This window comes from Melopsittacus undulatus, chromosome 5 (genome assembly GCF_012275295.1).
Source record: "Melopsittacus undulatus isolate bMelUnd1 chromosome 5, bMelUnd1.mat.Z, whole genome shotgun sequence".
NCBI classification, from domain to species: domain Eukaryota; kingdom Metazoa; phylum Chordata; class Aves; order Psittaciformes; family Psittaculidae; genus Melopsittacus; species Melopsittacus undulatus.
Window position 1 is genome coordinate 71,270,777 of NC_047531.1, and position 15,502 is coordinate 71,286,278.

Here is a 15,502-nt window from a genome sequence, read left to right on the forward strand (position 1 = left end):
GACTATACTGGAGCTTCACATAGGCAATGCTACAATTAAATGAAAGTACAGTAAATAACTGTTACAGCCTGTCTTCCAAGCCTGATTTGGGATAGGAGAAGTTAAATTGCTTTTCTTGGCTAAGATTTTGTTTCCATATGAGGGAGTATTAGAATAACTGTATATCATGTAAAATTGTACTTAATACACTTACCAGGTTCTATTTAATTCCTGTACCAGTAATGATAAAAGTTATTGCTATTATAGAATCATAGAATCGTAGAATCATAGAACAGTTAGGCTTGGAAATGACCTTAAGGTCATCTAGTTCCAACCCCCCTGCCACAGACAGGGAGACCTACTTTATTAACATTACTACTATTACTGTTAGTATTATTGCTATTATTCCTATTATTGTTACAAAAAATATCAGTACTTTATAAAGTAAAAAATCATTAGTTTTAATAGGTCTACTTTATACTTAGTAAAGATACTTATATCTTGAAATAATGTAGAATCTTTCTGTTGTTGCCTTTGAGTAAGTCCCACTTCAAATATACTCATGGAACATAACATGAAAAGAAAATATCATGACTGTGCTTAAAATTACTCATAAATCACAAATACACACATGCCAATCTATGTGTGTATGTGCACATTTTAATGACATATATGCCTTACAACTATCTTTACATTGATTACAAAATATAAGTGTAGATATGACCTTTTATTTTTCCAGTTAAAAAGTTCTGATAGCAGTTATTTTTATTCACTCATATATGCTAATACATGAACTGCTCATTTGCAAGACACATTGCAGATAAGGGGGAAATGAAGGTATTGCAAATCCAAGCTTGCTGGAAAAACCGTTTACATCATTAGTAATGGAATAAGAGAAAAATATAAGACTCTCTTAAAAAAAAAATAGAGGTGCAAAGTAAGACTTTAAAATAAAGTGCACCCCAAGGAACAGTTAAAGGAACAGATGCAGACATTTTAACAATACCTCAATATTGATCTTGAAGCACGTCAAGTGTATGCTCAGTAGAACATTTTTGAAGAAATGCAAAATGCAATCGTTTTTTTGTGAATCTTTATTTATTTCTCTACATTGAACTAAATATCCACTCCACTTTTTATTACTTTTTCCCTTGTTCTTAAAATAATTTAAAAAATCTCATAAAGCAATAAAATTGCATAACTTCCCCTGAGCAGGCATAAACATACTTATGTCCAAGGAGATGTAAAGCATAATAAACGTAAGTAAAAGTAACAAATATAAATTAAATAAAAATAATAAGCATTTTTTGTTTGGTTTGGTTGGGGTTTTTTGGTTGATTGGTTGGTTGGTTTTAGTTGGGATTTTTTGTTTTTGTTTTTGTTTTGGGAGGTTAAGAAAAATAAGACTGTATTTTAAAGGAATGTTTCTAAGTGTTCTGTTTCCTTTGAACTAATTCAGCATGGCATTGTCATCCCTTACCAGACTCTTTAGTCTTCTGTCATCTACTTGATCTCGAGAAAACTCTAACCATTTGCTAATGGAGCTGTCTTTATTGAATATTTCTGAAGCAAAAAAACATTGCCCAGTTGAATAATAATGTAGAATCAGAAAGCTAATTGTAAATACAGGTATTGACACCAAGTAACTGTGTTTTAGTTTTAATTTGTATATGGTATCTTTACTTCTTGCAAGATCCTACCTAGAGGTTTAATTTACACTTAAGTTCAAAGCTGTTCTTACTTCACTGCAAGAACGTTCATACCAAGAGTTTCACTGAAATTGCAAAAGACATAAATTAAAAATAAGCATAGTAATTGTGGGCATGTATGATAAATCAAGCAAGTCCTATATTTGCAATGCATTCCATTCCTGTATTTTCTTTTTTTTTGTTCTTTTTTCAAACATAATTATCATTTAAGCCACTAGCAGTCTAAGTATAATATCTGAGAATTAGGGATAATATGAATAGAAGCAAGCAAACCTCACTATGCTTATATGCAGGTCTAACTCATAACTTTGAGAATTCTTCTTCCGGGAATAGGTGGTTCAATCTCTATGCCAGTTCTCTTTTTCTTTACTGCAGTTAGACTGGTCACCAGGACAGCAACACTGGTAATAATACCCACCTCTTAGTACTATTTACTAGATATAAAAGGTGCTGTATCAGAAATGCAAGCATAATTATGCTCATTTCAAAGATGGGAAGATGGGACATACAAGGGGAGTGATTTACAGTGATTTACAACAAACTTGTCTTGTAGATGTAGTTGATCATTCCCTATATTTTTTTTATTTTATCTGGCCGACAGTGCCGAGAACTTTATGAAGCATGGAAAGAAAGAATACAGAGTAGTCTATGCCTTAATCCTATCTTTCTAGGTCACTAGTGTGTAGCAAATTTTGAAGTAGACCCTAGGAAATATAACCAGCACTTCAGGATAGATAAATGGACTTGTGCCTTTCAGAATTTGGGATAGGCTCTGATTTATTAACCTGCATTCAAGGCAGCAGCCTACACCTTTAGAGTACCTGACATTTTGCAAAAATATCTTCAGGCTGAGGAAGGTGTCCTGTTCTGTTACTGAGGGCCTACAAATCCTGAGATTAGATTCTCACAGACATCTAATACTTTGTTTTGTTCAGTCAGTTTATATTCACTCAAAGTTAATAAATTATTACATTTTGCTCACAAGATATTTGACTGTGTTGCCATCTAAACAATGCAAAAATGAGTTGCAATTAACATTTGAGTCTGAAGTTTACACATGCAGAATTCATGCTATGACAGATGTGGCTGTTATTCTGCCAAAATAAAAGGTTATATTAGTAATTTATGAAGACTTTTCACAAGTTTCCTGCAAAAAAATATGGCAAGTCTTTGGGGATTTTATTTTTCTGTAATAATTATGTACATTTCATAGTAATGGGAAGACAAAATATCCCTTGCAATGAATTTTCTATAGTTGTAAGAGGGAAGCCAGAAAATCTGTAGACTTCTAAAGTCCATTGTGAAAATTATATCTAGCATTAGAGAGAGATTCATAAACAAGTGAGGTTATTAGTCCAGAAATAATCCAGATTAGGCAATTAGGATGAGATTGACTTCCTGTTTTGCTACATTAACTCTATCACTTCTAAACTAATTTTCAGATTTACTGTTACTGATGGGTTTTGTTCTGTCATTTGTATTTATTCTGGTTTTAAAACAGTATAATAACCAATACTTATTTTGTTGAAATATAGAAATAAATAACTGTTATGTTGTCTTTACCATTGATACAATCTTGAAGATGAGTACATGGGAAAGTCAATCTCAAGCATAAATTAGCCCCAAACTTCCTGTCCAGTCTGAACATGCAATACCTATTTCCCTTTTATTTATTTATTTTTTATTCTTTTTGTTGTTTAACAATGTTTTCGATTTCATAAGACATCTTTTAAATTAAAGGGGTACGTGGAAAAAGGAATTGTAGGCTGGGAAAAGCTCCTGACATTTAGATCTAGCAGACTACAGAAAAACATCCATGAGAAAACAAAGATGTTCTTCCTTTTGAAATGTATAGCTATGTTTTTTATATTAATAAATAGAATTATATTCAGCCATATGATTTAAGCTTTTAATTTTGGGGACTATTTATTGTGAAAATTTTATTTTTGCTATTGAACAGTACTAAAAAGTTGACATATCAAAAATGCTAAAAATATGCAATTAGTAAGATTTTGCTTTAATAGATGGCAAAAATATGTTTGTAAAATTTTTATTTGATAAGCTAAGTGTGCTAATTTTAGATATATGTATGTAAAATGACCTGTTCTACTGTGAACATTTGCTTGCACAGTTTGTCTTCCACAGGTGCTATCTTCCTTACAGATGTCTTAGAAAAGTATTTCCATCTGTAAAGCAATGTTTTTTTATAAAATAAGAATCATACCTTTTCTTAGGTATACTGGTTATTTTATTTAAATAATTAAGTATTTTGTAGAAACTAAATTACTCAGGCATTTGTATACATGACTATGAAAGTGATTATTTCACTTAATTTTATGTGTGTTTATATTTGCTGTGGCACAATTCAGCATCAAATTTAAGTATTTCTGGGTGTGAAAAAAGATAAATAAATATCCTCTTATATTTGTTCTAATATAGTTAAAGAAGAATTTGTTAATTAGATGTATGTTATGAACTAATTATCCATTCACTTGAAGGATGGATGACATTACTAGTTTCTATGTCAAAGGCACTGAGTATCTGTGTATGTGTTTAAAATATGCTCAAAATGGACAGTGGAGCTTTTAAAAATATCATTTTGTGTAGTAATTTTACTGCTTATTTTGATAAAGAGATAGCTCTTTAAAAAGTGCTATCTTGTGAAAATACTTGTATTACTTTTAAAACAGTAACCAATAATTATGAAAGTTGTGTGCTATCACATTAGACATATTAATGTGAATTATTATCTTGAATATGATGAAGTGAAATTTAGGGAGTTTTATTTGGTTTTTAATTTCATGTGTCTATTTATTGCCTAGAAAAGAATATACCTACTCCAGAAAAATCATGTTTGGGTCCATCTCATAAAGAGCGGATATCATTTCGAGACCATCCGGTGCAGTTCAGCGGAGGATGGGGAGCAGGCAAAAAAAGGACAAAGCTTAAAAATACTAGAGATAATTTAACTAGTTGATTTAATCAAACACGGAGGGCATATGGAGAGCTGTTTCTTTTTAAGCCTATGAATATTAATTTTTGGATTCTCATTTAGTACCAATATAAAGAGTTTCAATTAACTACATTTGACTTTTTTATTATACATTATTTCAGTGGTTTGGGTTGGTTTTGTTTTGATCAAAGTATTTTATACCTGTCAGTAAGTTATCATAGTTTGTGTTTTCAATTACTTGTATGTTTATGTCTTGTAGAATGCAGAGCTGATTAACCCTACAAGGATTGTTGTACAGTCAATAAGTTTAGGCTTGCTTATAACAACTGGTTGAGATGTGCAAATTTAATAACAGTTCATGCTCATGTGATATATGTCACATATCAAAACAGTGAATTCTCATTTTCTCACAAATAAAATACATGCTTACAAACTGTTATGAGCTACAATAGCCAACAATGCCATTCTTAGAAAAGTCTGTTTAGAATATTTCTCTGAAGCAGCAAAAATTCACAGCTGTCTACAAATGGTGGTGATACACTCATCTTTTTGTTTTAGTAATATAAGTCTAGAGCTAAATTATGGTCATAATATGCTAAAGCAACCTGTTTATAGTCTTATATTTTCATAGACTTCTAACATCTTCATAGGTTCTGGGGTAATATAACATTACATCTATATGACACTGTTAACCCAACTTTCTTGTAGCCAGACTCCTTCAGATCTGTGTGTGAAAGTTTTGTGGTATAACAAGAGGTAGAGAAAGAAAAGAAACACTGTATCAACTGTGTATGTGTTTCTGACTCATTGCTTCTACTGAATGCTTTGTCCATCAACATACCGGACAGAAAATGCTCTTTGATTTCAAAGCCTAACATTATTTTAATGTTTTCCACTTTGAGGGTAGAAATTGCTAATTGAATCTAGAGAGGTCTGTCTTTGGTATCTATCTTCTGCAATATTGTGAAGCCCCAATCTGCAGCAGATTGAGAAGTGGGGAAGTTAATGGAGCGTGAAACTTCGGTCAATAAAGAATATAAATTCTAATGCTGTGGCTGATTTAAATATATACTCAAAAATGACATTACTTTGTGAGGTGCTTTTTATGCTAACATACATATGACTATGGATTGAAACATCTCATTTTTGTGAATACTTGCATTTACGTTCATATTAAAAGATGGTTAACCTCATGGAAAACCTCATTTGAATCAGTGTGCTGATTTTAGGTTTTTTTTAACATTTTACTTTTTTTACATGTTTAGCATTTTACTTTTAATCAGTCAGTGCAGCCTACTTCAGAAAATATTTCTCTATCTTTCTGAAGAATGATGGTCAGAGAGATTGCTCGGCCTGGCTATAAAAATGCTGTAGTTGTCAGCAGTGTATAAAATATCACTAGGTGTTTATGCTATCTAGTTAGTTTCCCAATGTATGTTGCAAGCATTAAAATTGATTTCCAGATCTGCTGTATAATGACTTTTAAATGTCACCACCAAACACTGGACCTTTTTCTTTATAATTTCAATTGTATTATCAAGGATATAAGTTTTGTAGGGAAAACTTTGTTAGTTCAAAATGCCTGACCCTATATGTGGCAGTGCAGTCAGTAAATAAATTCTCCACCATTACAGGTGTTAACTGGAGATCTAAATGCAAAATCAAGCAGTTCAAAGTTTAGCACTTCTTGCAGATTATTCTGTTTGCCTTGAGTGTCCATAATATACTACACATCATCACAACTGTAAATAAGAGAATTATATTTCATATTTCATAAATCTGTCTGTATCTGTATCATCTATATCTACCTTTATATACCCCCCCCAACAGGGCAATTCCCATTTAGGACAAGAACATATTCTTAAAAGTGTATTTCTCTGACAATCTGTTCTGATGGTTGAGTGGCTGTGAGTAACAGTCACAGCCCAGCAAGACCTGCACCACAAAGCCCCTAAACTGCATGTTTCTAGATGTGCTGCTGCCTTTGTAGTGCTCCAGACCTCTTCACCTCTCACTAGCATCATTTCAGTACTTTTTTTCTGTTCCCTGTAGATCCTTTAACATGAAGCAGGAGGGATGTTATGGGAATAAGCTCTTTAAAAAAATATGTCTCAGATGTATGAAGCTCCCTTCTCAGAAATGTAGAAAAGCCTTCATTCAAAATTAAGAATGAAACAACCGAAGTGCATTTATGCATTGATCCTTTGATGAGTGTCATTCGCTGAATCAAATTGAAAAGCTTTTTGCAGGTCTCCTGGATGGATCCCTGTAGTGTCTTTTCCTGTACAATTTACCTAAAGGTCTGCACAGCAATTCTTTAAACCTTTGGTCTTTAAAGGATGGTGTTAGGATCATCATTATCTCCTGCAACAGAAAAAAAGTGTTCCCCAAAATACCTGTTCTGAATGAGAAAGAGGTGTTAATGGTGCTCAGATTACCCAAACCTGAATGAGAAAACACCCTAATGAGAAAATACCCTAAGGAAGTGTTTTTCACTGAATAACGGGCAGATTTTCTTACTTACATGTTGAGACACTCTTTAAGAGTAACCTTGGTGACTCAAAAAATTATTGCTCAGATTTATTGTTTTAACAGATCTGTAAATTGCATGTATGCATGTATCTATAGCATAGACATTGCTTTGGTGCAGGGTGAGTTAGTGTCACATTTTGACTTATAAATAATTATAAATAACCTATTATTCAAACATGCATTCATTAAAGTGTCTCCTGTACACACTGTTCAGATTTTTTAAACACGTGTCACAGGTGGTGTCAAAATCTGGCCTCAAACACACAGGTGAAAAACTACCACTTGGTCTCCCACTAGGAACGATGAGAAATACACTTTTGATTTTAGTTTCATATAAAATAATAGAATCAACTAGGTTGGAAAAGACCTTTAAGATCAAGTCCAACCTGTACCACAAGTTTGCCAAGTCAACCACCAAACCGTGTCACTAAGGCCCTCATTTACACATTTTCTAAACATTTTCAGGGTTGGTGATTCTACCATTTTTCTGGGCAGCCTGTTCCAATGCCTGTTCACCCTCTCAGTGAAGAAATTTTTCCTAATACCTAATCTAAACCTCCCCTGGTGTAACTTGAGGCTGTTACCTCTTATTCTATCACTTGTTACTTCTGAAAAGAGACCGATCCCCACCTCACTACAGCCTCCTTTCAGGTAGTTATTGAGAGTGATAAGGTCCCCCCTGAGCCTCTTCTTCTCCAGACTAAACAACCCCAGTTCCCTCAGCTGTTCCTCATAAAACTTGTTCTCCAATCATGATAATGGCAATGTATATTTGTGGAGACAGAGTTTTTTCTTGATACACACTGAAATTATTCCTATTAGCATTAGTAGAAGTTAGGCTAATTTTCTGTGACACTGCACTCTCTTAATGTGCTCTTCTTTAATTAGAAAAACATACAAAAAGTAGCTGTTACCACATGGCCCCAAAAAGTTAGGAAAGAAACTCAACCATATTATAAAAGATTGAGTAGCCTGATATCACATCTGAGATCCAAGCTGTTTGTACTTAACTGTACTAGCTGGGAGGGAGGGGAGGGAAACGAGAAAGAAAAGACAACAGTAAACTTTATTTTGTTTATTTCTTTTTACAGCCATAAGTGAAAAATGAATTAACTAATTTTATTTTTATAGGAATAGTGAAAACACAGGAGCTTTGACCAGTAGCCTGTGGAAAGCAGACAAATCACAGTCAATGGCTGATCTCATCACTGCATAAGGTCTTAGGGAATGGAAATCTTGGCCCACAGTGAAATACTGCAGCAGTCATGAAACCTCATGTGAGATATAGGTAGATGATATAGATAGACATAGATTATAGACTATAGATTAGATATAAATATAGATATAGATAGATATATAGATATGTATAGATATAGTTGATATAGATTACGTAGATGACATATAGATGTAGATGATACAGATATAAAAGGGAGATGCCAACTCATCTGTGGTTAAGTAGCTATGGTTAAGTAGGAATGGAACACCTCTTTCTTCTCATACAGAGGCAGAAAAATGTGCCAGAGTAGAGCAAGAGCCAAAGTATGGTCTGCAAGTAACCATATAGATCAGTCTAAAGCAGCTGTTGAGTATTATGGAGAACTGCTTCCCTGGTTCTAAAGGCAAAGGTGAACAGGAAGGTCCTGACCATACGTGTTTGGATCCATCCTCAAGGCACTTTCTGGGGCCCAAGTTGTGCTGAGGGTTTTCAAGCTCTAAAATCCCTGCTGGAGAGGCATTCCTGAAGTTCCATGATGGCAAATGGGTTTTGAAATATTTTTACTAGAAATATTGTGTAGCTGCCACAGACTGGCCATCTTTACAAGGGCTGGAATTTGAAATGGATGACATTATGAACTACACTATTATTTGCAGGGCAGGTGGACAAATTGATTGTTCTTTATGAGAACAGATGTACTTGCTTCATAATTTTGGTGATATAGATGATGACACAACAGGTTAGCACATACCTCGCTGCCAAGGACTAGCATTTTTTCCTCTCCTGGTCTCCACTTGTTTGATAGATAGACTTTTTTTTTAGTTAGAAACCTTTTGTTAGTTGCTTGGTGGATTTTAAAGAAACTAGAGGTTAGCTTTATTTTTTTAGTGAGGCACTACTTCAAATCTGAATGCAAATAAGTGCCATCACTGAGCCGATACACAGTCAATGTGCACAACAGATATCTTGAGGTACAAATAGCTCTTTAGGAGAGATTGTGATAGCTATTTAGTTAAAATTCTAATAAACGATAAATGCCTCTGCTTTAAGACAGCTTAATTTTCTGTGCTTATCAGACACGCTCTGAAAAGAGAACATAAAACCATAAAATAGGTTCTGTCTTCCTGCCACATTCTGGTCGTTAGATGAGAACTGTCCCTTCAAAATCACGTTTTCTGCCACCGTCACTATGTGTAGGGGATTCGAGAGGTTATTCATTGCAAGAAGACAAGTCAGCCGTAAACGTAGCTCTAATTTGCCTAATATGTTGCCATTCACGCGATTTAATACTGTTCTACAGCAATTAAACGACAATTTTCTTAATATGAGACAAAAAGGCGTGCCGCGGGGAATAAAATAGCACGGCTAGAGCGACAGGAGAGAAGGAGAGGATACATAGAACACGCAGTCCCAATACCTGGAAATTTCTGATGGCTTTTTCTCTTCCATCGCAGTTTATCCCTAATTTGCGGCTCCAGTGCAAACCACCGGGGCTCCTCACCATACCCACCCCCCAACCCCCTTACCTATCCCCGGGGTGGGGGGGTCACAGAGCGATCTGGGGGTATTAAGTCGTTGCACACTGTCGTTACCCATTTTTATGTGCAACGGTTTCAATCTTCATTGCGGGTTCAGCCCCATTGATTTCCCTGTGATTTTAGCCTGGAAAAAAATCAATTAAAAAAAAAAAAGCAAAGAGTTGCATTTTATGGAGCTCCTTCATGTTGATGCTGTTTTCATTCGCTTTGAGTTGCAGGTAATGCCTTGGGAGGTTATTGTGTTACTGTGATGTGCAGCCTGGCCGTCTGCTAGGTTAAACTCGGAGACTGCACCCGGCTGCTTGGGAAGGATTCGTTGGCTGTGATGGAAAGTGGTCTAGAGGGCGACCTGCTCTCTCTTGGCGGGCAGGAGACGAGGCAAAGCTTCACGCTTGCACCACCTCTGCTTTACCTGATCACTTGAAACCACCTCCCTTGCCCCACCACAAACGCAGGCTCAAAGAAGGGACTTTCCTGCTGTGTCATGTCCTCTCCCCAGCTCCCACTGCTGCCTGGTACCCCTTAGAAACAGCCACGGCACAAACGTGCTTGGGGAAGAGGTCCCACTCTCTCGACGACATATGCCAGGTACGCGTTTTGTCAGGAAAAGTGAAATATTCTGAGGCAATTTGTAATACAGTGGATTAATTTTGATTGCCCGGGGTAGAAACAAAAAGAAGACTGTCTCTAACCATAGTCTGGGGGCTGGCTTTATTTGCCAATATCAATATTTGTGTGGAAAGCTTAAAATATGTTGTTTTTCCAAGAGCTGAAGTTTAAAAGGGGAGGAAGAGGAGGAGGCCTGTGGATGAAATATTAGCAGCGTATCGGTTAACCACTAAGTCCTTTTCTGTATTCATCTAGCCGTCTTCGGTAGGAAGGGCAGACTAAAGACTGGGGGATAGATGTTTCTTAATGCAGGCTTGCGTTTCAGAAGGTAGGGGCAGTTCTCAGCAAAGGACAAAATAAGGCTGAGACTGTACAGAGCCGGGTGCTGAAAGACCGGGATAAAATTGCTCTGTGGCTTTCAGCGTCGCTGAACTATACATTTTTAATCTGATCAAGCACACATCACATTAAAAAAGGGGGAGGGAAAAAAAAAAGATTCTTTCAAACGAGCTAGCCTTGGAAATCTGCAGTCCCTGTCAAAGCAGCTCAATGCATCCGTTTGTTAGTGCCTCTAGCATGAACAGGGATCTGTTTTTTAGCCCCTGTCCCTTCTGTCTCACACCTTCCTTTAGCTTCGTGCTTAGAAACCAAAATGTCGACCCATATTTCATGCCTTAGAAAAAATTAATTCATCTGAGATGACAAGGCAGCCCCCACACACACTCTCCAGGCCCCTCGATATATTCAGAGCCTCGGGGTCGCTCCGGTAATGTAACTCGTATATTTTCGGATTGGTCCTAATATTAATCAAGCTGCCAGAAGGGAAGACGTGTGACTCGCCAAGGAGGGCTTTGCTTTTGGTTAGCTCCTTCGCAGAGGTGAGCTGATGCTCAGCACTCTACAGCCAGCGCCCAGCAAGTTCAGCGTGGGAGAGCGAGAAGGAGTCGCTGGTAAAGGAAAAAAGCAAACCAGCTTTATTTAGTTAAGACTTCTACACTTAAAACTCTGAAACACCTCCTCTGGGGTAAATTAATTCCCGGGGAGAGTGGAGAAGCAAATATTCGCCCGTGATACACTGTGTTAACCTACTAGTGAGGGTTTTGGCGTTTGGATTTTGATCCTAAGGCATGTTTCTCTGCTCTGTTTGTAGTTTCGCCTTGCGTGTGTCTCTATAATTTGTTGTATAGCACGGCGGAGCCGGGGAGGGGGAGGGTTTGGCGTTCAGAGGGCAGATCCCGCTGCAGGAGTCCCTGCCCGCTCTGCTAAGCCAGCCACCAGGGTTGTCCCCCGCCAAGGCGGGTGGAGCGGACCCATCCCCGGCTGAGTGGAGAAAAGGGCTCTGCCTGCCTCTCCTACGGTCCCGTATGGAAACCCGCAGCCTACTCTAGCCTACTCTTATTCCAGCTGCGGGGCGAAAGAAGTCGGATCCGAGAAGTATCTTTAGGGGCAGATCTGTCTTCCTGACAGTGCCAAACTTCACGGGGCTTTGAGTCCACGGCCCAACTTTCAAATCCTTTCTAAACTTGGTAAAGGGCTACAATAGCAGCCTGATAAAACATAGATTAAATTCATGTAGCATTTGTTTTTATAGCACATATGTAAGTAGGATTCATTATAATTTGAACTAGATCAAGATAAGAGATTAATGCTTATACGGAGCATCTCTGCTGAGATTTCCTATGGGGCTAAGATTAAATCCACATACTAAATATTATCTTACTCCGTCTTGTGTTGAAAGAAACGTTAGACGGTTTAAGAAGGTTCATTATGTGTTGCGAGAAGAAAACTGTCGAGGTTCGTCCCGCTTTGACACCAATCCCGCTTCCCCAGCGGGCGGAATGGGACAAGAGAACCTTCCCGTTCACGGTTTCTTGTCTTCCTCCTGAATATGTCTCTGAGGCACATGAAATCTTCATTTTATCTGAGCAGGTGTTACACAGGAAACCTCCCAAATAGCTGAGGAACTGTCAAAGCGCCAAACTGCAGGAACCGTGAAATGATAGCTGTCGTTACATGTTGGCTGGTTTGTGGACAAAGTCTGGGAGCCTCTGAACCTCCAGCCTGGCTGGGAAAGGCTCCGGGCTCTGTCCCAGCCTAATGAGAAACGACCCATCGCTTTCCCCGCGCGGGATGAGAGGGCTCAACGCTCTCGTCCTCTACCCACGAGGAATTAACGTTAAACTACCGAACAGGAGAACGGTCGATGTGCTCCTACACTTTCACTCATCTCTGAAAACAGGGGTCTCAGGTAAAGTCACTCCAGCCAATTATGCCAACTAACGCTTCCCCACCGGAGGAAAAAAAAAAAAAAAAAAAAAAAAAAAAAAAAAAAAAAAAACAAACAAAAAAACCCTGAAAACCAGAACTGGTTTTGTTTGTTTTCCTAGGTGAAGAAAAACTGCCCTGTAGAAACAGAGTTCGTTAAAGGCGGCTTGGATCAGTACCTTCTGCAGCCTGGCTGCAGAGATCCGAAACACAATCGTTACTTTTAGGTATTAGGATAGTGATGCTTAAGACACTTGAAGGAAAAGGTCCAACAAGCCCCCAACTCAACTTCTTTCAGTATTCATTGAGATGCACTGCATATATTTTGTTTGCTGGCAGTGAAAATACTTCACATGATTCTTCTCGCAAACAGGATGTCTGGAAAATTATAACTTAGCCAAGCTAGATTTTGAATATGTAATTTGCAATTTGCCACATTCCGCTGGGACGGAGACGTGGAGCGAGTCGTGGAGTGTCTTTTTACACCTTCTTTCGCCTCCGCTGGTCAGGTAGCTCGTTCCCAGGACCGGGGGACGGAGACGGGAGCGCTGGGCTCTAGGAGGGTCTCCCGGCAGCCTAACTCCCGAATCCAGCTCAATGAAATCTGTGGGTCTGAAGGTGAAACGAGGAACGAGGTGAAACCTCAGCCAAGAAAACATAAGTCTTTTCTGTATGTGGAAATACTGAACCGTTTGAGCACCTGTTTTTCGAGACAGACCTTTCCGTATTTCACGGACCCTCCTTACTCCCGGGGCTGCTGGCGTATCCGATCCCACCCAAGGAAACGCATTTCTCCCCGTCTTCCCCCGCCTGCCAGCCCTCAACTGCCCCTCGCTACGGGGCTTTCCCCCTGCTCTCGTCCTCATATCTTCCACTTCCTTTTTCCCGGATAACTAGAGTGGGAGAAGAGAATAAGACCCCCAAAATTCGTTTAGCCCAGTCCCTGGCATCGCTGATTTCTTCCCATTAAGTCCCTAAATAAATTTCATGTTGTAACTTTTCTGGAGAGAAGTGTTGATGTGAAACAGATTAAAAAAATAAAAATGTATTCTCTGTGACCCAGACATCCGTACTTAAAAGCTGCTATGGGCAGGAAAGACGGGGGGATGAGGAATCCCGGATATTCGGAATTGATGCTAGCCCGTATAGACGCCGTTCGCACTTTATTCAAACAAACGCGAGGATGTGAGGAGAGCTGTTGAGAGAGAGGATCGTCAAGCATGCAGGCTCACTGTTTCGGCTGGAAACTGCCACCCAGAGCCGCCACAGCAGCATCAACTGGGGATCCCGTACCGACATCCCCTAACCTCCCCGGGGCCATTTGCCTCGTCCCGGACGGGTCCCGAACCGGACCCGCGCGTTCCTTTCCCTAAATCCATTCCCTTTTCGGCAGCGAGACGCTTGAGGTTTGTGCAGGATCCTCATTGTTACTCTCGGGTCTGTAACTTCTGATCTCCAGAAGGAATGGAATGCGAAGCGGAGGGGGGAGGCAACCCGCCTTTCCCGCAGGAGAGCCCTGCGGGCGAAGGGCGCGCCCGGCTTATCTCCGGGGACAGGCTTCCCCCGAGGAGCTCCTATGCACTGCAGGGGCTAGCTCCTTCACACCACCTCTGGCCACGAAACGTCTCTCCATCACACATAACACCCTTTCACAGAAGGTTTAGGAGATCCTCCATCTCTGGAAACACAGCGGCACATCTGCACGCAGCTCTTAATAACCGGGCTGCCTGGCGGAGGGAGGCAGTCCCCGAAGAAAGATGCTTTTCAAAGCTGTCTCACCTCAGCACAGGATTTTTTTTCTTCATTTGCCGCCTTCTCCCCCGGGATCTGTCCACCCCCTTTTAAATGGGTTTAGTCAGCTGAAGTCAGCTTTCTGTTTTCAAGATTTTAAGGGGAACGAAAGCCATACGTGGCGCCAATTCTCCCCTAGGTTACATCTCTCCTTCCTTTTGAAGTCAGCTGGGTTGCACAGAGCTAAATGAGAGCAGAATTTGGCCCCTGGAGGTAACAATGATGTGGAACAACTCACTTATTTTGTTATCTATCTATTTATTTATTTATTTTCCTGGGGGAGGAGAGATTTATTTGAAGCTCCGGATATAATTTCTGTCACTCTCCACCTTTAATACTCAGCTATTGTTAGCTTATGCGTATAAACCACGGCGGTAAATTCGCCGAGGAGCGCTTTGCAAAGCCGGGGCTGCAGGGGTGAAGATGCTGCGGGAGGGCTGTCTTCGTCAGCGGAGCTGGGGCGGGAAGGAGAGGGGGAGCAGCACAGAAGACGTGCAGCCTGTCCCGGGCTTGGTCCCTAGCCGCGGCCGGCGCTTCCACCGCCAGCCCCGCGGGGGTAGCTGAGGGAGTGCGCGGCAGCCAGCAGGGAGCGAGTCCGCCGCCGTTGGGGCGGCTCTTGGCTGCCAGCGGGACACGCGTGTCCCCGCGGGAGGGCAGCGACGCTCCCTACATCCTCCCTGGAAAAAGCCCTGCTGCTGCTGGGGACGCTTGGGGTTGGTTTGTTTTTACGGGCACAGGAGATGCTCCATGTCCTTGGCTCCCCTGGAGTTTAATAGCTGCCTTTAAAGAGGGACATTTATTGGAATAAAAGCTGATTGCAGGCTTCAACAACATTGCATGTGTCTTTCATTTAAAAGACACGGAGAGCTCCTTCTTTTTTTTTTTTCTCTCTTTCTTTTTCCCTCCCCCA

General features: G+C 39.7%; 1 protein-coding gene across 1 annotated transcript in view; it reads left to right on the top strand.

Moving 5' to 3' along the window:
• Nucleotides 1–4,773, top strand: part of LRRIQ1 (leucine rich repeats and IQ motif containing 1) — a 110,325-nt gene extending 105,552 nt beyond the window's left edge. The window contains exon 26 of the mRNA XM_034063056.1: nucleotides 4,511–4,773. Within this exon, the coding sequence (XP_033918947.1) occupies nucleotides 4,511–4,665 (155 nt within the window). The 3' untranslated portion in view covers nucleotides 4,666–4,773. The remainder of the gene's footprint in view (nucleotides 1–4,510) is intronic.
• Nucleotides 4,774–15,502: the final 10,729 nt, after the last annotated feature.